The 26,084-nt window shown below is 38.8% G+C and overlaps 3 protein-coding genes across 6 annotated transcripts; all 3 read right to left on the bottom strand.

Moving 5' to 3' along the window:
- Positions 1-531: 531 nt before the first annotated feature.
- Positions 532-9,836, bottom strand: cpt1b (carnitine palmitoyltransferase 1B (muscle)). Of its 3 annotated transcripts, none has more exons than XM_066723735.1 (19): positions 9,670-9,836; positions 7,501-7,658; positions 7,038-7,177; positions 6,541-6,712; positions 6,334-6,435; positions 5,963-6,100; positions 5,644-5,721; positions 5,249-5,356; positions 4,254-4,338; positions 3,850-4,045; positions 3,550-3,735; positions 3,160-3,265; positions 2,816-2,932; positions 2,330-2,494; positions 2,048-2,182; positions 1,730-1,882; positions 1,470-1,583; positions 1,001-1,093; positions 532-754 (listed from the first exon to the last, which is right to left on the bottom strand). In XM_066723735.1, exons 2-19 carry the CDS (start codon positions 7,639-7,641, stop codon positions 671-673), a joined length of 2,313 nt encoding a protein of 770 aa, XP_066579832.1. In that variant the 5' UTR covers positions 7,642-7,658; positions 9,670-9,836; the 3' UTR covers positions 532-670. The 3 variants fall into 3 exon arrangements, with proteins under 3 accessions (XP_066579832.1, XP_066579830.1, XP_066579831.1); XM_066723733.1 differs by having other exon boundaries at positions 7,029-7,177; XM_066723734.1 differs by having other exon boundaries at positions 7,029-7,177; positions 7,501-7,698.
- Positions 9,837-11,415: 1,579 nt separating this feature from the next.
- On the bottom strand, positions 11,416-13,003 carry LOC136771425 (kelch repeat and BTB domain-containing protein 11). The gene has a single exon (XM_066723742.1). The coding sequence runs from the start codon at positions 12,782-12,784 to the stop codon at positions 12,053-12,055; it is 732 nt and encodes a 243-aa protein (XP_066579839.1). The 5' UTR covers positions 12,785-13,003; the 3' UTR covers positions 11,416-12,052.
- Positions 13,004-15,099: 2,096 nt separating this feature from the next.
- Positions 15,100-24,786, bottom strand: chkb (choline kinase beta). 2 transcript variants are annotated; one of them, XM_066723741.1, is made up of 11 exons: positions 24,253-24,786; positions 22,496-22,604; positions 22,133-22,246; positions 20,868-21,001; positions 20,487-20,591; positions 20,204-20,262; positions 19,777-19,864; positions 19,433-19,541; positions 18,964-19,061; positions 18,587-18,668; positions 15,100-18,243 (listed from the first exon to the last, which is right to left on the bottom strand). In XM_066723741.1, the coding sequence occupies exons 1-11, from the start codon at positions 24,396-24,398 to the stop codon at positions 18,187-18,189; spliced, it is 1,101 nt and encodes a 366-aa protein (XP_066579838.1). In that variant the 5' UTR covers positions 24,399-24,786; the 3' UTR covers positions 15,100-18,186. The 2 variants fall into 2 exon arrangements, with proteins under 2 accessions (XP_066579838.1, XP_066579836.1); XM_066723739.1 differs by having other exon boundaries at positions 24,167-24,786.
- Between the last annotated feature and the right edge of the window lie 1,298 nt (positions 24,787-26,084).

Consider the following 26,084-nt stretch of genomic DNA (forward strand, 5'->3'; position numbering starts at 1 on the left):
TTACTTTCAAATATTAAGTTTACAATTAAAAAACTAACAAAAAAAACTTAGTTATGTCTCACCTGCTACATAATCTAGCAATACATTTGTGAATGTGGAATTCACTCATTTATTGGTAAGTAATCCATAAGCATATTCTTAGTAGATGAGCATAATGCTTTCACAAGGCCTGCTAAAGAAGACAAAATACTGTTTACTGTGCCTTAATGTGATGAACTGCAAACACTGAATTCAAATAAAAAATAAAGTTTACATCAGGAATCTAAATTTACCTGAGAAATCCTGATCGCCTGTGTCCTGGGTCATTTCTGCATTATTATAGCACTGTTCTGTAAGGCAATGATGATATTGGAGGCTTTTTTAAATTGTCAATCCCCCCCCCCACAAACACACACTGAAATATAGTTGATATTTGTCATGAGAGTCTTAAACTTGGATAGATATTTTATGTGTAGCCAGGTGACTTTCCAGCATTTGAATTGTTGCTTTTTTAAATTACTTTTGGTCAACAACATCAACACATGCTGCTCATTGTCATTAAGTTATATCCATTTAATCTTCAAGGATCAAACTTAAAGAAACCTACAATATGTACATGTATATTTGACTAATATCTCAGTGAATGTGGTATATTCATTTTCAAGTATTCACAACAGGAACAACAAGAGGATCATATTTTCTTGTTCTTGACGTCGAATAAAGCTTTGATGTCCAGCATCGCCTGACGAATATTCTGCCCGAATCGATACGAGTCCTGCAAAAAAAAAAAGGGCAACAGGAGAAGGTAATTTCCAGTGATTGTAAATCATTCCACTTTACTTTGTTTAAATTGCTCTCTTCTATCCCAGTTATTTCATTTATTCTTTCATAGACATCCTTAAGATACCAGGTAACAGTTAAACAATATAAGAGTTTTCATTAAACAAACATATAAATAAACCCTCAAGTGCATCAGACAGTGTGATTTATACAGACCTGTTCTGTGTGGAGAATTACTTACTGTCTCTGGGCTTGAAAATTTGCTGGAAATGTGGAAAGTGATGAGGTTTTCCCCTACAATGATGTATGAAACACCATACCCATCATCAGCTACCTAAAGAGATTACATACAGAAGAATTGTCATCACAGCTTCATATTTAATAGTATTTCTTTAGTGTTGTGTTTTTAGCTGCAGTAAGTTCACTTTTTTAAATGAACTATCAAGTTTTCAAACTATTTAGGTTTTTTGCATCTGATCTAAAATACAAACTTGATATTCAAAGCAGTTCAATCTCCTACAACGTCTACCAATGAAAGAGGCTCAACCGTTAAAAATTAACCCGTAAAGAATCTTTGGAAATGAAAAAGGAAACAGATGCCAAGTGGAACTTGTTTCTTTGAGACTAAACTGTTTTTTATGCAAAAGCATTTTTAAGAGACTTCTGTTCAAGTTTTCTGCACACAAATACAGTTGGGGAAAAAAACATACTGGTCCAAATCCCCCTCCAGCGCTGATGAAATCTGGGTACTTCTGTAAATCGACCAGGTAAAGCTGCTGCTGAGGGGTCTGACTGGTGGACAGACGCCAGGGTTCAGAAAGCACCTGCATGGCAAACCAGGAGACAAGACTGCAGCTAATAAACACTGCGATATACAGTACCAGTATGCTAAAAGGAAAGTCAAAAAACACTGCATTCTCTGAAGAGTAGGGAAACACAGTTCTGAAGCATGCGATTACAGGTTTCTGACCTGTTTGAGAAAGGGGGAGTCGATTCCTAGGTATTGGGACACAATATAGAGACAGAAGAGGTGCCGGTCAATGCCTTTTCCAGTCATCGCCAGGCGGTACATATGCTGGTGTTTTTCTGCTGCCTTGTGGAACAGCTGCAGTCTCTCTTGACTCTGCTCAAATAGGAAACATGAATAAATATATAAAAAATAAATGTCTTTCCTTTTAGACACCATTCATCCAAGTCAATATAGATAGTTATAATAAATCAGAATAAATGGTGGCAAATATATATTATCTCAACGTCAAAGCCAACACAAAACTCAGTTTGCTCTCACAGTTTTGTTTGAGTCTTCCATGGCCCGGACAAACGCTGTCGATTCATTGGTGCAGGAGCGCACCGTTTCTGTTCGGCCTTCTCTGAACAGGCGCGTCATTGAAGCCTCGTATGTTAAACAGAACTCACCCTTGTCCTGAGAAACCAAAAGAAAACGCCTGTCATTTAACAACATATACAATGATTTTTCTCCACGTCAATGTTAGATTTCTTCTCAGAAACGCCAGACTTAATCGTATTCCCCTGTCATTCACAGCTGACGTAATGGAGAAGACGGTATTACCCTGAAATGCGCCAGCTGTAGAGCAATCTGGACGAAGGCATCAGGACTTGTTTTGCACTTCTTAATCAGGCCTTTCCCAAACTCATTGAACAGGCAGCCGTGAAAATCCACATCATCTGCTATTGCCTTGGCAACTTTATAAGAGCTCTCCACAACATCCTGGCACTGCGAAAAAAAACAAGAAGCAAGAATAAAATCAAATGGTCAGTATTAATATTGGTAATAAACAAAAAAAGGTTTGGGGAGAATTGATTGAGCTATAAAAAAATCGACCCTAAACATATCCATGTGCATTTTTAGGATTCAAGCTTAGGGTTTAAATAACAGTTTGATGTTTCAGTTCTGGCACAGAAGTACAAAAATTCCTGCCAAGATTTTAGGCCCTTTACCAAAGATATCGTACTTGCTTTCAACTGTATTTGTCCTGTCACAGTAAGTCACAAACTACAGAGGCCATTTCAACGCCTCGTATCAGATATGAGGTACCTCCTGTGGAATGTCCCATTGTAGCTTGCTGGGGGGGGTTAGGTTCATGTTCATCTCTCCTTTGCAGTGCCCGTCGTCTGTGTAGCCCAACTGAAAACTGTCAGTTCCTAGAACATACTGGAAAAAACAATATTCATCACTATAAGAGCTGTCCAGAGCAAAATATGAATATCTGAAACTCATATTTCAATTATGTGGTATTTTATATGCATAGTATCTATCGAAGGTATGCAATTCAATCTGACATGACACTTATTGGAATTAATTTATAAATACTTCCCTGTAGGACCATTAGGATTATTCAACTTAATATCATTAGAACACGTTTGCAAAGAAAATCACACCTCCCACATGTGAACAATAATTGGTGCATCAGCCCAGGAGTGTTCTGCATTGATCCCCAGTTTCCCATTGGTGAAGGCAATGAGGTTGAAGGACTTGTCAAACCACCTTCAAAAGAAGAAAAAACACAACTGTTGTATTAAGTTCTAGAACAAGATGTGGAAACATTTACTTTCTGCCTTGTTATTTCTCCAACAGCCTATACAGTGCTGAAGAATACATTTTATCAGCAGTTTTTAAGTTCTCTAGTGCTTTTTGGATATATTTTATATTATCTGCCTCCTGAATTCCTGAGCTCTCAAAGGAAATTCCATATAGTGTATCTTAATATCTCAGTGTGGTCACTAGCCTGTACAAATGAAACAGATTAAACCAATTAAACCACCTCCCACCTGTCATAACATTTCCCGTGCAGCAAAGATTTGGCGTACAAATCGAGGGATCTCAATTTCTCCTTCTCATATCCATGCGTTTCATCATCCAAAGTCAAGAAAATGGCAGCTTTCTCTATGGCATCAAGGGACATCTTGTTCGTGCCTTGACTGAAGAACTTGGCACGAGCCTTGGCCCAAGGAATTCTGGGAAAATGGACAGTCGACAATGATACGAACATGAACTTCTTCTATTTTATCGACAGTCCCCTGTATGTAAGAAGCATTCTACCCTCTCTTTACTCAGGCCTTCTCAGTCACCTCTCCCCTGCTGTGAGGGCTGCTAGTTTCAGTTCTCCGGGCTGGGGTTCGGTTTTGTCATTCAGGATCTTCTGAAACTGCATCTCCAACTCGCTGGGCCGCAGGTGGCGCCCCCCGTGGTACAGCCACACCTTGAAGTAGCGCCCCTTGTGATAGACCACCATGTGTTTCCTGTCCTTCAAGTGCTGCACAAAATCTTTGAAGAACACACAATCTGTTTAAACTTATGGACTTATGTGCTTGTCTTAAAATATACTTCTAAATAAAACACTTCATATCAGTTTTATGATGAACCTACTTGTTCAGAATAGTTACACAATGCACTATACTTTAAAATCCACATAAATTAGAAAATTATACATTTGTAGCTAGCTTTAGGATTAAGAAAAAAAGGAAATCGTTACCTGTCTCCACTCCTGGAATCCGAGATGTGTTGAACATCCTTTCCATTTGATAGGAGCACATGGGCACGATACCTAATGCCCTTATCTGGCAGGACAACAAAAACTGATTATAGTTTGAGTGATACATCAATTTGATGAGTACCCACTTTAAACTGCAACACCAACAAGTTTCTGAATACTGTCTATCACAAGAAAATAAGTCTGCACAGAACACATTAAGAATTCCTCCGATAGTTTCCAAAGTGCTGAATCAGCAGAAATTATACAGTTCAGCCATTCCTACTTTATTGCCTCTTCTCGTTTTCTGAGAGAAATACACCACACAGTGGACAAACACTCCAGTTGCAATGTGCAGGTTTTTGTAAGGTTTTCCTCGTCTATAGACTGGCATGGCGTCGACTTCAGTTCTAGCATGAGAGCCTTTTATGTACTGTAATTGCCTTGTTTATGTTAAAAATCGCAAAAGAGAGAGGTTTAATTCTAAGATTATCTTTTTATAATTTCCCATCACTTAAAAAACACAAAAATGCCATTCCTGTCTGTATGTGTCTGTCTTTAATATGAGATTATGATCTAATATTTTGAAATCAGTTTAGATGTTACAGGAAGCAGGTATAGAAATACATACATTCCACCACAAACTCAATGCATAAACTTTTATTTCAGCATAAAGCTTTACTAAAATCAGACTGTGTTCCAGACACCACATTGGCTGTGAGACATTGACAAAGTGACTCTCTTTAATGATGCACCACGTGTTTTCATGCGTGGCGGCTGTGGGAGAGTGCACTTTTATATATTGCTGTATTTAAAGGTTATATTTTAGTCGAGACCACTTTGGGGCTGTTATTTAAGTAAACAGAAGAAACATTAATAATCTAAAATGTAAAGCAGGTACTTTTACTATATGCTAAATAATTCAGATCTTAGTTACTTATTTATTTAATATATCAAAACTATGTTACAAAATAACTCTAACTTAAGTAAGAAGTTACCGGCGCGTGCTCCCCACGGTCCAGTTTGTGGCGATACTGCAGCATGGCGTGGATGGCGTTCCCAGCCCGCGCGGCCTGTCTGTGGGTGGGAGTGATGTACAACAGATCCTATAGCCAGTACACAAGAGCCTGCGGTTAGGCCGAGAAAATATCACTCACCTCAAAAGCAACGTGTAATTTAATCACAACATTGAAAGCAGAAGCAAATTCATATATTCATATTTTGCTAGGCAAAATGTGATTTGTGCTATTAATGAAGTAATTATGAAAGAGCTGCGGACATCCAGTGGCCTTGTTGTCACACAAAAGTGTCCACCAAGCAGAATATTACAGTCTTTAAATACCAAATATGCATTACATACGATCGTGCCATGCTTGCTTGCTTCAGTTCTTACCATGGAGTAATAGTTGCTGTTGACCATGATGGGACCTCTGCCCCTGAGATAAATGTACTCCTCCCACCAGTCACTCACCTGCAGTCAATAAAACAATAAAAAAAAACAATCAATACTATCGGAATACTCTGCACTCATTTTGTACTAGCTGGTCCTAAATAATCCTGATAAAGAATAACATGATGGCAAAGTTAGCTCTCAAATTAAGTTGGTTTCTGCACTCGTTGAGTAATTAAATAGTCACTGAAGGAACTCATTTAAAACAATGCAAATGCAATTAAACATGAGAATGTATTCACTTATAGAACTGATTACTTACATAATTGCTTGCCCACCAGGATTTTAGGATGAGGTATTTCTGTAGTTTTGGAGCAGGATCTTTTTTAAATTCGTTGGCAACCATTTCCATCTGGTTGTATTGCTCATCATCCAGCAGGGGGCGGACGGACTCAAGGTACTGTAAGGCAGTGATAGCAGAAGATGTATAGGCTGTTCACTATTAAAAAGCATTAAATTACCATCCTGTGACTCAGTGGCCTAGAAAATATATAACAATATTGAATTATTATGATTTAAAATGATATACTTTTAAGCTACTAACAATAATAAGAGAAATTCCTTAAATGTACTTAAAATGTTTACAATAAGAAAGGCAGATCTGAGAGAGAGAGATGAACTCCAGCTACCCACCCTTGTCATGGTGGCATCAATGCTGGGGACCGGCAGCCTGGGAAGAGACGCTTGGAAACTGTAGAGCAAAGGCCTGCGTCCAGACAACATCTTCACCAGACTCTGGGTGGAAGAGAAAGCAAATCAGAGTGTCACGGCAATCAGACACGCGTTGCATTCTTCTCTTGAGGTTTCACAGTCAGAAAAATAAATAAATAAATGACCTACCGCCCAGATCTTACTGGTTATACTCATTTTGCCATGAGGTTCAAACATCCAGCCGTGGTAGGAGAGCAGCAGTTTGAGGGTGTAGCGCAGAATCATGATGAGAGACAGCCACAGACCCGTTGCAAACAGCATGGCGCTCAGGACAGTCTGGGTCTGAACAGTCAGATAGCCACTACAACACCATCAACATTTCTTTAAAACATAATTCTTGTTCTGTATCTTGCTTGTTTCTTACACACATCTTACATCGAATAAATTATTAAGAATCATGGTTAGACTCATAAGAACAACTATCATGAATTAATCAAATGAAATCACAGCAAATAATTCAACCATTTCTAGGTTTATGACTTAAATATAAATATCCCAAATGATTGCATGCTAATATTCATAGCTGTGCTTTGACTAGAAAAGCATGCATTAAATTATAGCATCATTAGCGTAACTATTTCAAAATGAATGAAGAGTTCAAAGTAGATGGTTCTGACCTCACTAACCTCACGGGTAGGGTCTTCTTGATGCCATCGATCACGCCCATGGAGGGGTCTACTTTCGTGTACATGATGCTCATGATGGCAATAACCACTATGAGCCAGCTGGACGGGCTGGCAGGGTAGACACCAGTCAGGACGCCATTCTGAAAGGCAATTAATCAATATGTGTGTAGAACTCTCTATACAATTACTGTAGCAATCTGATCATCATTTAGCATATGAGCATTTCAAAATATGAGTAGCCATGGCCACTGATAGGATACTCATATTTTGAATTGCTCATGTGCTACATTATTGTATTATTCACACACATTTAACAACGATAAGTGTGATTTGTTTAAACTTCATTCGTGTGTTTATGTTATTTTATTAACACTTTCAACAATAATTACAGGATGTGAAAACAAACACACAAGGACAGACTGAAATGAAACATTAAACACACAGACTGGTCTGACTGCTTTACCTTGAATCGGCTACAGCGCTTCATCCATGACGTCACCCCGGACAGGTACACATGTTTCAGGGCCTCTCGGCTCAGGTGGAAGTCGATGCCGTCCGGAGTGACGGTGAACTGGAAGGCCACGGCCTGGTGAGCTTCCGCCATCCTGCACAGCTAACGGCCTGGCGACGGAGACGTGAACCACAGTCAAGGTTAACCTTTCTGTGTGTGTATATATAAAAATGCACTCCATCTTAGCTGACAATAAAAACGCCAGACCACGCGAAGACGTTCCTATGATGTGTCTTCAGAAAGTGCATGAGCAAGAAAAATATAAAATTATTAAAAATTATTATTATTGTGACAACTGTAAGGGCGTCTGGAATATAATAATAATAATAATAATAATAATAATAATAATAATAATAATAATAATAATAATAATATTATTAATAAATATAGCTAAAAGCAGCAATGCAGGGGGGCAAGTACACATCTACACACTACCACTGAGTCTAACACATTCTAATGCAGTTCAAAAATGTGTCACCAGACCATGTGACATATGGCCTCCATATGGCATAGCTCGGCATAGCTCTACATAGCCATCTATCACTGTATGAAGTTTCATGACTTTTCATCCAGCTGTTTGGTTTTTATAAGCTTTTGAAAATAACAGCGGAATAATAATAATAATAATAATAATAATAATAATAATAATAATAATAACAATCCTAACAATAACAATAGGGTTCCAGCAACTTTATTGCTTGGCCCCCTAATAGTAACAAAATAAAAATCATATTATAACAATAACTGTTAATAGTTGTCAGCTAGTGCATTGTACATAGGAGTTCCTACAATATTAAAAAAAAATTATATGGAATTTACTGTGCTATAGCTATTTTCTGTAAACACTTTCTTTGCACAGTACTGTTAAAAGCAGCTAAATACATATTATAACAGATACAAACTATAAATATAATACCAAACATCTGTAGAATTTGGTATATGTGTGTTTATTCTTCAGTATCTGAGTTTAAAGTTATTTGGTTTTCGATTAACGAACACAATTAACAAAACTATATCAACAAAGCAATATGGAAGCAGGTGGAGATTGAAAAAGATAAGCTGGTAAATGTTATGCAATACAAACAATTCCCAGATGCCAGATCACCTTTTCATATTTAAAAATGTTTTAACTTCAATAAAAAAGACCTGCTTTAAAATGATATTCTTTGAGGTCACAGAGTCCCAGAGTGTTTACAAGTATTGTGTTTGAATAACCGAGTCAAGACTGAATGGCATTTTCCATCACATGTCACGAGTTCCACTAAGTGGGTCAAAGGTAACCCTTGGTCTATATTCAGATACAGTGTTATAATGGTGAGTAGAGCACGCCATGCTCTCTGAAGTATAAACAGAGCCGTGCAGACTGCAGCTATTGAGATCTGTGTGGTCTGGGAATGTCATATTAAGCAGATCCGGAATTACATTTAAATAGTTATAAAAGGAGCACAGATCAGAGTCTTAAATATGAATGAGTGTCCTGGTTGTTACAAATGAAATATTCAGGATGTCAAATCTGAATGTCACTCACCTCACCCAGTCCAACATTGGCATCAAATACCAACATCCAGAATATGAAAAAGCATCGGCTGCCTTTTACATCGTTACATGTAAACGTTACATACAGACACTCTTTGTGTTGTTGGTTGAAGTGATGGTATGATACTGAACTGGTCATATTAAATAACCTTGATATAAGGGGAATATGTATGCGAGAGAGCACCATGCACAAAACAGAGCAGACACAATCACCACAGCGGATGTTAGCATGGCCGTGCAAATTCTAATTTAGGAGGCTGATAGTTATACCTCAGACGCTAATGTAATGTGAGGAAAATTGTCCACTATTTTGCATAAAACAAAAAATGTAAGGTGTTGCATGAAGCCCCAGTGTTTAATTTTGAGAGCTTTCCAAATTGCCTTCATAGTTATTGTCATAAAAAGGCAGGCGAATGTGGGACACTCCTTACAGAAACATGTTTTACTGAAATTTCAATACTGGGTTAGGTATTATTATGTAACAGACACATATGGAGGCATGAGAATTCAAAACATTGGGCTGCATTCTCTCGTAAGAGTTCAAAGGAAAGAAAGCACAATTGCAAGAATGAAAAACCCACTTACCTTGCTGTGCAGTAGAGATAACGCACACCTCAAGATACAGAATGGCTGGGAAAGAGTTGTACAGAGTTCAGCTGCAGACTCTCCAGTTTGCTTGTCTCCCTATACTTCAGTGTCCTTCAGACTACAGTGCTCTGTATGTACTCAGTGGCTATGTCCTGCCCTGTGCCCTCGCCGTCTCTGTAGAGGCTGCCTTGCTCCAAGTGTCATTTGACACCATCCAATGCTGTACTACACCTCACGAGGTAGCAATAATTCAGTCTGCTGTCTCTAAATATAACAAGCACTTTCCAAACAATTGTGTGCATTATAAATACCATAAATTAAACTATGGCCTAGACAAAATCAAAGCTTGGACCTACCAGCCACTGGACAGGGCAGGTACAAGTCTTATTTTAAATTGGCATGTTACATTTTTAAATTCATATTTGGTCTAGGCCTATGTAACATTGAATACAATAAGCAGAAATGTCCTACATATGTATTTTTCAGTCCAAACAACCATCAAATCAGACAAACAGCATAAAAAGTATGTTCTATTTATTTCTACAAAGGAATGGACTTAAAGAAACCGGTCTCTGCTGTGTTTCAATAATAATAAATAATAACAATAACAACAACAAAGTTTCATATTCATATACATAATAAATATGACCTTATATACGTTTGCCTTAAGGAACCAAAACACCCAGTGCACTATATACAGTACAGATAAAACCAAGGGCAAAATGAAAAGGCTCAATTGTGGGGTTCCAGTTTGGCCTGAGGGTGGAGTGCTAGTTAAATCTATGCAAATGATGCCGCTGAAAGCATAACAAACCACCATTTGCTTTATGAATGCAACATGAAACAACTTTGACCTGAGGGACTCTGAGTAAGAGATGGAATTGTCACGCAAGGTCAAACCCTTGATTCTTCTTCAGACACTTCTGGGAAAACGAGATGGAAAAGTGCCTCGTAGGAGGAGGCGATGGGGAGAAGAGGGAACAAGGAGATGGAGTGATCTTGGAGGCTCAGCTTCATCACTGAGTTATGTTCCACTGCGGGCATGTAAAGCTCCTTATCATAGACAGTGCCCTGTCCAGCGAGGGCCATCTTCTCCGTGGCGTGGAACTCGCCCCACGTCCGAGATTCCACGCAGAATGAGGTCACGACATTATGGAAGTTATTCCCTCCGATCAAGTGCAGCTTGTCCGTTGCTCCCAGGAAGTAAAGACTGGGGATCTCGGCGTCCGCCCGTGTCAGGGTGGGGAGCAGCTCTGTCCAGGAATCTGGGAACAACAAACATCAACAAAATAAATCAATGTGCTGGAAAGAGCTTAGAGGACACTAATGTTATGTGAAGACAATTCACTTTTAGAAGATTCACTTTTAACATGCTGGAGTGGAAACCATTATAAAAGAGTAGATTATTTTGGCCTTAGAATTAATGGTCATAGAGAAGCATTTTTTAATTACTAATAATGGATTCTTCAATAAAAATGCATATTATATAACAGAGCAGACAGTTTCTAGATGTTGTAATCCTACTGTATGATTTCCAATATTGTATGTGACCTTTTGCAGTTGACACAGTTGACACAGTAAAAACAATGATCAATACTGCATTTGATACTTGTCAGCCAAACCAAAAGAGAAAGAAAAACATAGAGCAACCAATACAAAATTGATATCTTCCACAAACAGACCTCAGTGCCTCATTGTCAAAATCATCACAGCTTTCAAAAAAAGAGTTCCTCTCACCCTGTTTCACATTGTATTGCAAAATGAGCTTCTCTCTGGTCCTTTGGATGGTGCCGATGACGTAGACACAGTCGTGCAGGGCCGAGGCGAGCGGGATGTCGTGTGACAGGGACATGGTGAAGTGGTAATCGGTGAGGGGCAGAGAAGAGACGAAGGCCCAGGAGTCGGTCCAGGGGTTGTAGCGCTCCACTGCAGTGTACAGGGCAGTGCTGGAGTCGGGAGCCACCAGGGTGTCCAGGTACCAGCCGCCCACTGCGTAGATGTACCCCCCACACACTGCTGTGCTGAAGTGACGTCTGTGCTGTTGAACAACACAAAATACAGACAAGACTAGAGCTTTCACATTGGCCAACTCCTCTGTTCCTGAAATCTTTAGTGTATGTGTATGTGTGTGTGTGTGTGTGTATTTGGTTATGGAGTTGAAAACTAGAAGTCTGTTCATAAACCTGTTTTTAGTCAAATGCCAAATTGGTCACAGTGTAACAGAATCCAAAAACATGTTTCCCGCTTAAATTAGCATCCTAAAACATTTGTGTGACACTTTAATAGCTGTCTGTTCTGAAACAGGTTTCTTTTGAAGAGTTTTAATGATTAAAAATAAATCTAAAGAAACACCACACATAACTACACAATGTCCACAACATCATAATGGAACGCTGTTGGTTTTTTTACTAGATTTACTTTTCACTGCTCTTTCCTTTCTTGCTACCTTAATTAAACGGGCAACGGAGATCCATCTATCTGTGAAGGGGTTGTAGCGGAAAGACGCCATCCGGAATTCAAAGCCCCTCTTCACTTTGTGTCTGTACCCGCCTATGACAAACAAGTAGTTGTGTAGCACCGCAGTGGTAAAGCTCCACTTTTCAGCCATGAAAGGGAATTTAGTCACTCTGCACCAACTCCCGCTGTGTTCAGAGCCCACAAAACTGTACAGGTAGCGCGCCGCTTCCGTTTGAGAATCGTTTCCCGACGTCAGATTTTCCTTTTTCAAAGTACACAGCCGATAGACACCCTTTGACCTGAGGTTGACAATCAGTTCTCTCTCGGTCGCCTCCAGGCTCCTGGTCAGATGCGGCAGTTCAAACAAGTGTGCACTCAGGTAGCAGTGTACTGTGTCGAGCATCTCGGCACAGCAGATGGTCTTAGAGAAGTCCAGGTAGGTCTGGCAGTTCTGAGGGTTTAAGACCAAGCTGAGGGAACCCAGGCACTTGGCCACAAAGGGTCGTGCTAGGAGGTAGCTGCCCACTTCGATGTGATCCTGAAGTTCTTCCTCTGCTACCTCAAAGTGCTGCAGGAAAGTGAACTCCAGAAGATTGCGGAATATTCCAGAGGGAATGTGTTCAAGGTGAATGAGGTTCTCCGCGGTTTCTTTCATTCTGGACTGAGACAGGGCTCTAAAGTACTCACTGCAGTCTGACAGTTTTCCCAGATCCACCTTGAATATAATCAAACAAACATTTGGGTTTTAAAATGTTTCTGCATTCCTCTATGGTTTAACTTCGGCTTGTTGAAGAACTGCAATCCACTTTATTGGAAGTTCAACAGAACCCTCCCACAGAAGACACGAATTGGCAACTAAGGCATTCTGTTTAAATTACCAGTATTTCTGCTGTTTGGAATATGTGAATCTTTCCTGATCATTAGCAAGGATGTGCCTCCCATATTTCACTCTTAAAATGTTTTCTCCTAAAGCTGTTGATATGTGGCAAGTCATACTTTTGGAATGAACCATTTTTCTAAGTCATATTTTCGTACCTTGCTTATTCTCCCGAAAGTTCTCATGTAACTTCATCATAAAAATTGAAAATGGTTCATCCAGATCATACACTCAATCATAAATCTTCTCTAGAGCTATAATTTTAAGTTAGCATTTAAAATAACTTTAAATCTAATCCCCATAACATACATTTGAGTTATTAATTTGTCACCTACAACTAAACAAAACAATTTTTATTTTTAAATTCAAAGACAGGCAGGGAGTTTCCCATTTACGATATAATATTGTAAGGCCCCATTGTATCAGCTGTGATGTTTTTTCTTCCAATTCTATGAACCCATTTCATTACCTTTAATAAATGCAAAATATCATTACCTGAAAAGAATGTGTGCTGGTCTGAACTGTGACTAAAGGCGCCTCATTTCCACAAGTGTAGATTCTTGAAGCCGAGCTCTTCTCCCAGCATTCAGGCTCTCTACCATCTTTCGTTTCAGTTCTTGAAGCAACTGGATTACCCAGCAAGCTTCTGAACATGCCCAGAACCCACAAAAGACACGCTAAAGCATACCTCAGCCATGCAGTGGAAAACATCAGCATTACAGACACACACTGCCTAAATGTGTTCATTGTGGTGTTACTCGGCTTTCCTTTCTGACTTCTTACCACGTATGGTTAATGCTCTAATACAGCATTTTGAGAAAGGAATATGAAACTATTTGGAGGTAACAGTTACTAGTGAATTCATTCCTTAAAAAGGTAGGAAGAAGAAAATATATATTTGGCACAAAGTACAAACAAGCTATAAAAACATGAAAGATTTACATTTTTCTGCTAAAGATGAACACAAATAATAGTTGAACATATAACTAGGATTTTTGCAGAGCAGTCACAGATGTTAATCAAACAGTTGCTGACTAAACAAAACAATACAGCAGCTCAGCAAAATCTTAAGCACAGTTTTCACAGACTACAATTAAACAAAATACAAAAAATAAATTCAGCTTCATGCACTGGCTGCAAGCACATTACGAGTCACGAATTCAAAAACTCATAAGCCATTATTTTCTTGCTGGGAAATCCTCAGAGTGGCTCCAGGAGAAAAAGCAGGGAAATGTTTAGAGCAGACCTTCTATTTTAAGACCCTTAAGCTCCAAAGGCTGCTGCCACTGCTTATCTTACTGAAACATGACACGTACTCCATTTTAGTGAAAGACTATTTACCTCTACCAACACGACGGAGAACTTTCAAATGATCCTGTGCATGCTTTTGAAATAACAAAGTCTTCTCCATGGAAATAGAAAAATATATAAAAATAGCAATACACCCAACTGAAATACAGCTAGTGTTCCAGTTGTGTTTACAGGATGTGTATTATACATGACTATTACCACAGAGTTTTATAAGACAATTACTACAGACTGAAGATTGTGGTAATATGCAGAAGAGATTAAAATTGAATACATATATCAGCTGGCAGTTCTTCTAGATTAAACAAACAAAACAAACAAACAAAAAAAGTTACTAAAAAAAGCAAACACATTATCCATCAAAGGAAAGCAGAAACAAAATGTTATTACAGATTCTTTAGAGTCCTGACCTCTTTATTGGGTTGTTTGAAATTCAATTAAAGGATGTCACACACTTTAATCTTAACTTGAGCGCCTCCCCAAATTCAGCAGAGAGCTCAAAAACCATGTACAATTCTTCCTCCCAGCCTCGGTTTCAAAAGTATTAGCAGAAATTTAAAACAATTACAAGGCACATACAAATCCCAGACACATGCTCCAGTGATCCTTAACCCCATTAAATACAATTTGATTTTAACAAATGCATGCCTGATGACAATCCTTATTTCTGAGATTAGAGGAGCGCACACTTTTAACAGATGGATGGCTAATGTGAGTCTCATCTACTAACCATTAGAGATGCATCTGAACTCTGAAGGAAAACAATAATAAAATTGGCTCCAGTCTCTCATTTATAATAATTTAATTTTATTAACATTCTGTAAAGTAATTACATGGAAGTGTAGCAGTGCAAAAAACAAACAAATCCTGAACAGTAAAGTAAACTGATTGAATATTTCAGTTGCATTCAGATTAATTTCTGTAAGTCAAGACTGAAGTTGAACATGCAATTACAAAATAATCTGTCTTTACACAAGTCTGTAAACTAAATAGTTAGTGATTGTCTATGTATTTCCTTTCCAGATGTAAAGAAATGTTGCTGTTGAAACTTGAATGCCTGCGGTTGGCTCTGGATACCTTCTCTTGCAGACCAATCCTAATACAATTACTACAATGAGTGCATCTTTATGGAAAAAAATCCTTCATAGAATTTGTGATTTCAAAATATGAACAGGTGATGAATACAATATGATGAAAATAGTATTTGTCTTGCAACAACAATTTTAGTAAAGCTGATAGGTTTAAATCCAGAAAAGGAAGAAAAAGTAGCCATGTCAGTAAATCTTCATTTTGAGGTTTCAATGTGGATGTTTTTGTAAGCATGTGCTTTCAATTGGTAAAACCAAGTATCTGAATGCATTTCAAACAGTTGTTTTCTTGGACTATGCGGTTAATTCAGGAATGTATGCATTGTTTCCATTAAGTAATGAGGAATAAAATAAGTAATTTAATAATTTAATAATAACACTATCCCAATAAATATGGCATAGCAGAGAAGAAAACTGATGGGCAAATGCATTGGAAAGCCTGTAAGTAGTAGAGATCAGCAATCCTGTCCCTAAGAGCACAGCCCATTCCTGGAACAGAAGGGGCCGGTGGTGGACAGCCCATATGCACACAGTGGGGTTTGCGTCCTGTGCCCAGCCTGGCAGCACTTATTGAAAAGATAAGTTTAAATTATCTAATTTAAATGTGATGCCCAGATTCTCTTCCTGTCTTTGCAATATGTGAGGGATGCAGGTTTGGAAACTATCTACCATAGAATGACCACTTTCTATAGAAATATGATCACCAACATAAAAAAGCAGAAATGTTATGATTTTTGATGAAATCAGGGAATTTACTGTTCTTTAGCAGACCAGTACAGGGACAATTGTACCCAAAACCAGAAAGTCCGGGCAAAGTACTAGAGCTGAATCCTAGTAAAAACTTAAGTTGTCATTACCTTATCCTTGCAAAATGTTTCTCAGGAAACTCACTTTCTAGGATGCAAATCTTTTTAAAAAACATTTTCCAAAGGTCAGACACACAACAATATATATATTTAGACCCATAGTTATTTACCACAATTGGATAGTCGCTTGGATTCAATGGATTCAATTGGTGAGGCTGACAAAAACCTAAATCACTGGGTGAAACAATAACATGACAACATTATAGTTTAAAGAAATGATTTGAACCTTGAAAGTGATGTACAGAGTCAAAAACAAAAGTGAAAACATATAAATAAATACATAAATCACAGCCTCTTGTGATTAGTTTTACTTTGTTTCTTGAATGTCTCAGCCACGTGCCCATACAACCAAAATGTAGTACAATTACAATATTAATTAATTGTAATTACAAATTAGATTTCAATTAAACTAATTTAAAAAACAAGTTACTTGGCTTGTTTATCGACTGCTTGGAGTTAACCTTTCTCTGCGTTTTTAGCTTTTTAGTCACCATTGTATTTCTGACATATCCTATTCAGATCCAATTACATTGTTTAGTAACTATACAATTATATCCGTTTCAAATGAACAAATAATAAGCTCAAGAGGATTGCAATTAATTTTCTTTTACAGTCAGACAGACAGAAAGTTCATCAAGAACTCAGCCATGTTTTAAGAAATGTATACAATATATTGTCGCTTAAGGCATGGGTGTACTTTGATGCTGACATCGCATGGACGTGATTAAAGAAATCCGTTTGTCATAAAATTTGTTTTAAATCATCCTTACATGCACCGTATTGTAGTAGCAGCATTTTGATGTCACAAATACATGCTAACATCAGACACCAAATATTTGATCAAAGAAAAACTATTAAAATCATTAAAACAAAAGCCCAAATGCCCATTTTACAACCATACTGGGAGAACATTTGAAGATTCTTCCTGACCAAGAGATTAGCTAGAAGAGTTGAACTTTTTCCTTGTCCTTAACAACATATATTGCTGATAGAAACCTCTCCATAAGAAACTACAGGCTGCAGGTGTTCTTATACATTCAGTGTGTTTGAAACAACACTCACTGTTAATCTAGTTAAAGTCACATTCCTATGATAACTGCATATGTAAAAAATACTAAATATTGAGCTCAGAAACAGACACACACAAAAAAACTCTAAAGAGAATAGTAAAACCATATAGAATATGGAATTACATGTTGGACCCTTATTGTGAACTGTATATGAAATCTATGTGGAAATTAATTTGTTCAAAAACAGCGCACAATACATTCCATGAGGTATTCAGAAATGTGGTATATGCTGTACTAGCTGCAAGAAATATTGTATCCATAACCAGCAATGAAAAAGGATGAGAAACAGGAAAATGATGCGCATAAATGTAAACTATACACAATACAGAATACAATAAACAAAAACAAGAATATTTGTATGAAGTACATAAGTGCTTTTGTTGTTAACATGATATGAAGGACGCAAAATGTAGTTATTTACTGTAGTAAAAATAAAATGTTCCTTCTCTTGCCTGCCTCTTTTCAGTCATAAGCTGAAGACATAACGTTTGAGATGCTATTTACAAGATCACAGTATTTTGAAAGATTTCAACTGATGATTGTACATCTCATACTTCTTGGTGAATAACTGTCATTGATGTTACTTGTCTTAGAGTACAGTCTTTTCGTTCATTTTATTATTTATGTTGTAATTTATTATTTTTCAACATAGGCTAATTTTTTTTTTTTTTAAACTCAAGCTTTATAAATTCAAGCACTTTTTGAATTTTTCACTGTTCATCATCTTTGGACGGATGCTTAAATACCGAGAAACAAATCTGCAGCTTCGAAATACAGAATGAGAGATCCTTTTTGTATGATACGTTAATTTTTCGTTTTGTGCTGAAGGTTTCCATTGAAACTGAGTGTTACTCAAATTGCTTTTTTTGCTTGAAGTACGCATCAAATCGACACTGCGCATAATCCTGCAATAGAAAATAGACAAGGCGTCACAACTTCTCTACAATTTAAGAGCTGTAAAATCAGTAGCTTGAAATATTAAAGCTTAATGAAACCCCAAAGTACAACGCAAATGAGAGTCGCTACAGACAGATTCTTATATTTAATGTCTGTTATAAATATACGACTTACTGCATTCAAAAGAGCAACTTCCTGTAGTGTGTTACTCACAAAGCCAAACTTTGTTTAGATGCAAAATTAGATGCAAAACAAGTCCTGAATTTCAACAGATAAAGAGTTGAAAACAGAAATGTATGATTACATTTAACACATTACATTATTAATAAAGAGTCCTTCTGCTGTACTTACCATGTACCCAAACTCTATCGTCGATAATTTAGCTTGTATAATGGACCACAATCCCCACAAGAAGTGAGATGCCAACGCAAATCTAAAGAAATAAACAATAACAATCAAGATACTGGCCGATAGTATTTGAACACCATACCTAGTTTATTATGTTTACTGCTGTTTCGGGTTATTAAAGCAGCAAAACTTATTCTTATTGAAGATACTACCTAGTCCATCAATCTCTCTTTAAATTCCTTGAAAATGTGACTCAATTAATGCAACAATCTGAAAGTCACATCATTCTAATTAAATGTTCATGACGTCTAGAACAACATTTCTGAGAAGGAGATCATTGGACTATTTTTACGGGACGTTGTTAGAGCTTCGGTTCATACCGGTTGGCTTCGATGATTATATGTTCTTCAGTTTGTGCCTGGTCTTCCTGAGAAGCATTTCCATTGTGCTCGGCCAAGTAATGTCGAATGAAGTGTAGCTAGGAATAGAGCAAAGCAGATCAAAGTCAACCTTAATCATTTTGTAATTTTTTTTAAATTTAGTTTTAACCCATCACAAAATTGAAGACCATTACATTATGTTCCGCACTTAAAAATGATGGATGTTAAAATATCTATGAATAATTAAGATGAGTTCTTAGAAAAAGGAACCACTATTCCACTATCACAAATAATCTACAACTTCCACACTATTATAAACCTATGACAGGGCATGGTTTGAAAACATTTCCACCTTTATCCCATATAGATGCAATATATGAAATACATTTTTCTTTATGTAGGCTAATAATATGAAGTGTGAAATCGGAGTATTATTTCATATTAGGAAATAGTTCATTGAAATGTTTACCTGTTGTTGCTTGTTGGGGAAGTTTTCCAGATTGGCTTTGAAAAAGGGCCACTGGTTATGGGTGTAGTCATAGACCCACTCACAGAAATGATTCCCAATGTCAAAACCCCTGGAAACACAACCACAGCTTTATCGTTCATTACAGGGTGGAGTTTTAATTAAAAATCAATAAATTGGAATACAAACAATTACATCAGTAGATGACTAATATACTTGTTTAGCTTACTTTTTGTAATAATTTGGAACTGGTAACTTGAGACATTTTGATCTAACCTGTTTCTATGTTTCCCTCAATCTTTTGATTTTGACTGACAGTCTAACCAGTATAAGAGTGTGGTCTTCACCTGTAATTATAGCTGCTGTATTCAAAATCGATGAGCATCAGCTTGTCTGTAGAAGAGGGGTCTCTATTATCCAACATGAGAATGTTGCCTATGACACAAGAGAGAGAAATGCAGTGAGCAATGAACCACTAACAAACTCTGAATCATTTGACACACAGAGGAACTAAAATATATACGAGTACAACATTTCCAAAGTACAAACAGTCAAACAAATTCCAAACTACACTTGTTTATCCATCCAGAGTGTTTTGGGTGGTTTTAACATCATTCATCGAAAATATTTAGGCATTTTGTGTTAGAGGAAGATTAATTAAATTCACTCAAACGCATTCCACATTATCAAATTATTCATTTTAGGCGTTAAGACCATAAATCTGCAATTCGGAGTCTGTAAGACACAAGATAGGATACCATAATTTCTGCTTACCTTCTTGCACGTCATTGTGACAGAAAACCACAGGAGAAGGAGTCGATTCTAGAAGTGTCCTTGGAGAGAAAAAGGGGTAATTTATTTTAGCACAATCCACAAATCTGTAATTTTATAAAGATGACCTCAACTAAACAGAGTTTTTTTGGGAGGACAGAAGGACTTGGAAGTCTTAGCTTGTTATTGAAAAGCAACCACTACATGGTCATACTTCAAACCTATCAACTTAGCTTAACAAATATTCAGGAAACTTCAATTTTCTCTCCTCAGATGCCCAGCTCACCTGAGACTCTCCATCTCTGCCGGCAGGTTGTACTTCATCAGCTTCTTGAATTTTTTCACATGGGCCTCTCTGGTGAACTTCAGTTTCAAAATCTGGTTCATGTACCTGAGACAAAGAGCAGCGTGGACAAGAAAACGAATACATAGTTTGTCAGGTTTTAAATCATGCGTCACTCATTTTCAGAAAGCAAATGAATAATAACTTTTAAATCTAGTCATTCTAATAGTTCGAATCAACCAGAACAATGACACGAGTAAAAGGAGAACCTGGGAATCACACAAACAGTCATAATACAGTGCAATTACAAGATGCAACTTCAGCAGTAAACTGAAGCCCACTGAGAAACACAGTGGATTAAACGGAGACTGGCGAGTGCCGTACCTTTCAATGGTCCCGAACAGCCACTTGGGCTCCTTGTTAAAGGGCATGAGCATCCCGTGGAAACGAGACATCTTCACGGCGATCTCCGCAGAGATGTCAGGAATGCGCAGCTGCTCCGTTCGCAACCGGTTACTCTGGAAATGTGTGAAACCAAAGCTGAAATTTCACACAGAACAGGTGTGCTGGGGCTGAGGGCAGTATGTGGGCCGCAGCAACCGACAGAACAGTGGACGGTGGATGTATTTTAAAAGGCAGTGTGTGAAAGCATGTTAAAGGTACACCACAATGACAGAGGCGAGGTACCCGAGCAAGAGTTACATTCTGGCCTAAATCAAGATGCCCCCACACAAGAGCGCATTCCAGAGGAGCACGCTGTCTGCCTCTGGAAAGAGAAAAAGTGTGATCCCACTCAAGCTGGTCAGCAGAAAGGCAAAAGGTTGGCTTGGTTCTGACCTCTTCTACTCCCAGGAGAGCGCTAGAAGCCCAGGAGGCAGCACTTGTCTGCATGCTCCCCACAAGACCACATCAAAAAGTGTTGCACTGAAGTGCAGCTTCCCAAAGCCCTGTACTGCCACAGTGTTTGTGGAAAAATCCGACAGCTTTTGGAACGGTTCCTGCGAGGCTCTGCCCAGCCGAGTGGACAGGAGTCTCAGCCCAGGGAAGCCCGGAAAAGAAAAATGCATATAACTGTTTGTTAACTGTATACCTAGAAGAAGTGTCTGTTTGATTTAGCCTATATATATGTGCTTCTAGAGATTGTCTGATTAACAATCCCATCACTGTCATTACTTTAATTTAATCTCTCTAATTATTCTGCAAAAAAATGGGGATCTGTATTTAAATGCAGACCATATTTTGTTGTTATTTTGTATTTGCATTTACCTGGTCTCAGGTACTGTATAGCACAAGTTCTGTGAATATTTTCACAGCTCATGAGGGGACAAGGGCAGCACTAAAACCAAGTGCGTGCCCCAGCGGCAGTTAAGAGTTCCCACACACTTCAGCGACAAGAGATGCATTCCTGAGGAGCACGCTGTCTGCCTCTGAAGGACAAAAAGTGTTCTCCGATTCAAGATGGTCAGCAGAAAGGCAAACAGCTGGCTCCCCACAGCACCATATCAAAAAGTGATGCACTGAAGGAAGTAATGTTGTTCTTTGATTAATTTAAAACATAACTAACAAAAAGACAATAAATTTGTCCCTACAGTGGAAGTGCTCAAAACAAGCAAACATAGGAAACGAAGACGGCTGAATTGCTCTCTCACCGGAAGGTACTGCTCCAGTCGACCCTCAGGGAAGATGCCATGGAGTCGGGGGCCCAGTTCTCGCTCGGCCAGTATTGCGAACATCACGCTCTCCAGCACGAGGGAATCCACACCCTGACACACACATACACCAGAGCAGTGAGTTTCTCTTCACCAGACAGGATGAACAAACAAAACACCTGTGATTTCTAACAAATAACTTGAACTTTATTAGGTATGATCACTTCTTAACTTTCAAATTCACTTCCTGAATGCTGTTCTTTTAATTATTTGAAAAACATGTTTACTATGAAAGGTGTGAACTCTATATTTAAAACATAGATACATTATACATTCCTAGTCACTATAGAACAGAAGAAGCACCTGTAAAATGGCTCCATAAATCCTAAGCAGCACTTGGCGGGGCTCTTGTCCAACACTGTCCACATGGTCAGGCAGAGAGCAAAGGTACAGTAGGTTACTGAGTCCACCACTGAAAGAGAAGATGCAGAAACCAAGAATATGAGATATGAGATTCCAATACAGCGCAAATAGGACAACAAGGTACCAGAAATGTGCAAGATCTTCTAAACAAACAGAGGAGTTAAAGGTCGAGGGACAATAATTCCAAAAAGCTATGAAGTTGATAATGATTATGGGAAAAAAGGGTGGGAGAAAATAAAACAGATACAACTTTACATAAGCTCATATCAAAGATTCATGACTTCTCAATCACTGTCAAGCTTAATCTTTGTTTCTAGTTTGATTCATGCAACGTGATATTCAAAAAATGGGTGCCATAGGCCTACTGCTCAAGTAAAGGTTAATCCAAAGATCCCAAAAGACAAACTGCAAATTAGCAGGATAGTCAGACTCTTACAAAGGAGAACATGTGCATAGCTTCCTACAAGGAGAAGAGAGTCCACAATTAAAATCCCAGGGAAGGGCTGAGTCAGAGCAGAAACAAAGCTGCAAGCTTCTCCTTCCCACCAACCGGTTCCCACTGTTTCAGCTGGCTTATTAAATACTGTGGCATGACTGTGACATTTGAAACAGGCCAATATCCCTCACAATGGACACTGGACTAAAAAAAAAAATATATATCACTCGCTGTATTGCCTGACATTTGCATTATGAAATAGCCTAGACACGTTGCTTTTCAGGAATGCAACACGTTGATAAGTCCAACAGTGACTGCAAGGTGGTTTCGCAACACGTTTAGAAGTTCAGGTCCAGTCCTCCACGTAACAGGGATCACACTGAACTAGTGCAAAGGTCACAGTCCTATGTAACACTTTCAATAAATGATTGGTCAAAACAAATCGGATAAACTATTACGTCATGTTTGGCCTATGTAATTGGCTTGTAAACTGAACAACTGTCACATTTATGAAAATAAATTATTAAAAAAAAATGATTGAATCTACATTGTAACAATACTCCTGATTGTGTGGTGCTAACAATTCACCCGCAGACATATCCATAGTTTAACAATTTAAACAATAATAATAACACGAAAATATAAGAAATAATAAAAAAAAACCTCTTGACCTTTACTATGACAGACTTCCCAGCATTCACAAGCAAAACACCAAACCTGTCCCAGACACTGCACTGCAGAGAAGCCTTGGGGAAACACAACTCAGTTAAACTGCTCCAATACACTTAATTAAAGCTGCTTGGTAAATGGCCCTGGCAATCTTTATCAGAAAATGAAGTTGGGCTTCTCTACTCCTGTGTACTACTAGATGGATACACATATTAGTATCAACATCTTATTTGTAAGAGGACTTGTTTTCTTATATGCAATATCTTCACATGTATTGTATGTACTCTAACAGAGACACTGTTTTTATGTTTTGTGCAATAAGAAATACTGTCTGAAGCAGCATGCCAACACAATCAATATGGCACATACAGAACAGATGTAATGCATGGTGTCCTAAGAAGTAGCTGTGATGCTGGGTGGCAGCACCCTGCTGAGGGGCAGCTGACTTCCTGTTTCACATGCATGCCATCCATACATAAGAGAGCTCTGGATGTGCTTATATATACCTGATAACGCCGATCTGAAACTCTTCTTCGGTAATGCGTTTCCATGCTCCGGACAGAAAGGCTTGGCACCAGGCGTACGCCCTCACCTTGGTGTCTTTATCCACCTCCTCGGTGCGCCCATCCCGGTAAGACTCCGCTTCCGAGTCGTCCTCCCCATTCCCGCAGCAGGGGCTGGGCACCCTGCCCGGCTCACAGCGCACAGGAGCCCCGGGGTGGCCGAGCAGCCTGGCATCCGCGCCCGGCGATTTCGACGCCCCGTTCACCCCGTTAGACGTGGAAAGCGCGCAAGGACGTCCGTGCAGATGATCCCCCGACTGCATTATTTTCACGCACCTCCTCGGTGCAGACGGATCGATAGTAATCAGCGAGAAACTAGATTTACCAACGCGGTGTCCAGCACGGACCAGTGTGTGGAGCATCAGTGGGGAAGGGACCGGACCATGAAAAACACGACCACATGCATTGAAAGCTAGACTGCAGTCGTGTTTAATATGAAGGTATGGCTTGACACACGTCCCGTCCTGCTGGCACTGTTGCTGCGGATCCCACAGCGCTGTCCCCCGGCATCCGCGTTTATCCCGACCTCCGAGCTGCGGCGCTTCCCCTGACGTCACACGCAGCCGCCGAGCCACGCCTTTCTCCCCGGCGCAGTGTCGTTCGCCTCCGCTGCGCTAGGGGGCGGCAGTGGTTTAATGGCGCTGAACTCGTCCCTCTTGAGCGCTGCAGCGTCTCGTCTGCCTCACAGCGCAGGCGCGGAGGCACAAGCGGCCGATCCGCCATCAAAACGGTTCTGTGAAAGTGGGCGTCTCCGGAACTCTGTATCATGTGGCGCACCTTTCGCTACATCCCAAATCCATCACAGTACAGGTTAAAACATGACTCACGATCTTCATAACTATTCTCATTTATTAAAATTTCAATTTGTTATCAGCGCCAAAGCTCAAACCAGCCACACACACACACCGGTCAGATGTGTTCTTCGTAATCATCGTAATGCAGGAGAGTCAGACACGATTGCATCTTCACAGAAATAAGCTTTATAATACAGTCTATATTTAAAGTAAAATGGCTTTATGTGTAGTTATCTGATTGCGTCCCCAAATGGCGTATTTAAACACTGCATTTGCCTGGGGGAGGAGATGTAAGTACGGCATGGCGCGCTGCCCATGTGTTGTGTACGGCGGATGTTGTCGTTGTGCAGGGGAGCAGAGGCGCCTGCTATAGGAGTAGCGGGACTTAACTGATAAAGAGGTGAGTTTGTTTTCGTTTTGGGAATCATTTATGTTTTTTCCCCCCTCTTGATGTGTCATTGAGAATGCAATGCAAGATTACTGAAAAAAAAATCAGTTTTAGTATGATATTCTATGTGATTCGCTTAGCTAACATTGCGGCCTGTAGTATCCTTTATTACTATTACTGAAGCATTATTAACGAAAAGCATCAAGTTACTACTAATTAGTGCAGACATGTATGCTTTTGTTTCGGCGTGAATCTTAATGAAGGCAAGAGCAAAACAGAGGGTGCACAAAATCAACGTGGATGGATCATATAGTATATAAACTTGCATAAAATATAGTTGTTGTTTTTTTAATGTTGATATATAACTTGGGGATAGTAGTGCATGAGTAAATTATATGATTGTTGTTTGTAAAGGATACTTTTCTTGCAGGAATGCCGTCCAATGTGGAGATCAAAGCTGCGGTTCACGACATTCAGATTCTGACTCGGAAGGCCAAACAGCTCAGCCAATCGGAAGGAACAATCATTTTGCAACAAGACACCTTTTTTAATGTGCAAAAGGGTCGTCTGAAGCTTAGGAATTTAATGGTACAAAAAACTTGATATGCATTTAGAAGTTTCTTGTGTATAATTGATTAATTGGGGGGAAAGAAGCGATTATGAGAAGTACAAAAGTTAA

The sequence above is a fragment of the Amia ocellicauda genome, chromosome 15, assembly GCF_036373705.1.
Source record: "Amia ocellicauda isolate fAmiCal2 chromosome 15, fAmiCal2.hap1, whole genome shotgun sequence".
Taxonomy (NCBI): Eukaryota; Metazoa; Chordata; class Actinopteri; order Amiiformes; family Amiidae; genus Amia; species Amia ocellicauda.

Coding starts and splice junctions, on each gene's coding strand:
- LOC136771425 (XM_066723742.1), bottom strand. CDS start 12,784: ATGAAAGAAACCGCGGAGAACCTCATTCACCTTGAACACATTCCCTCT.
- chkb (XM_066723739.1), bottom strand. CDS start 24,585: ATGCTCCACACACTGGTCCGTGCTGGACACCGCGTTGGTAAATCTAGT. Junction 19,542..19,776: donor TACAGCAGCTATAATTACAG/GTGAAGACCACA, acceptor TTGTGTTTCCAG/GGGTTTTGACATTGGGAATC. Junction 18,244..18,586: donor CGATAGAGTTTGGGTACATG/GTAAGTACAGCA, acceptor TTTCTATTGCAG/GATTATGCGCAGTGTCGATT.
- cpt1b (XM_066723733.1), bottom strand. CDS start 7,641: ATGGCGGAAGCTCACCAGGCCGTGGCCTTCCAGTTCACCGTCACTCCG. Junction 7,178..7,500: donor AGCGCTGTAGCCGATTCAAG/GTAAAGCAGTCA, acceptor ATTGCCTTTCAG/AATGGCGTCCTGACTGGTGT. Junction 1,094..1,469: donor CTGGAGGGGGATTTGGACCA/GTATGTTTTTTT, acceptor TAATCTCTTTAG/GTAGCTGATGATGGGTATGG.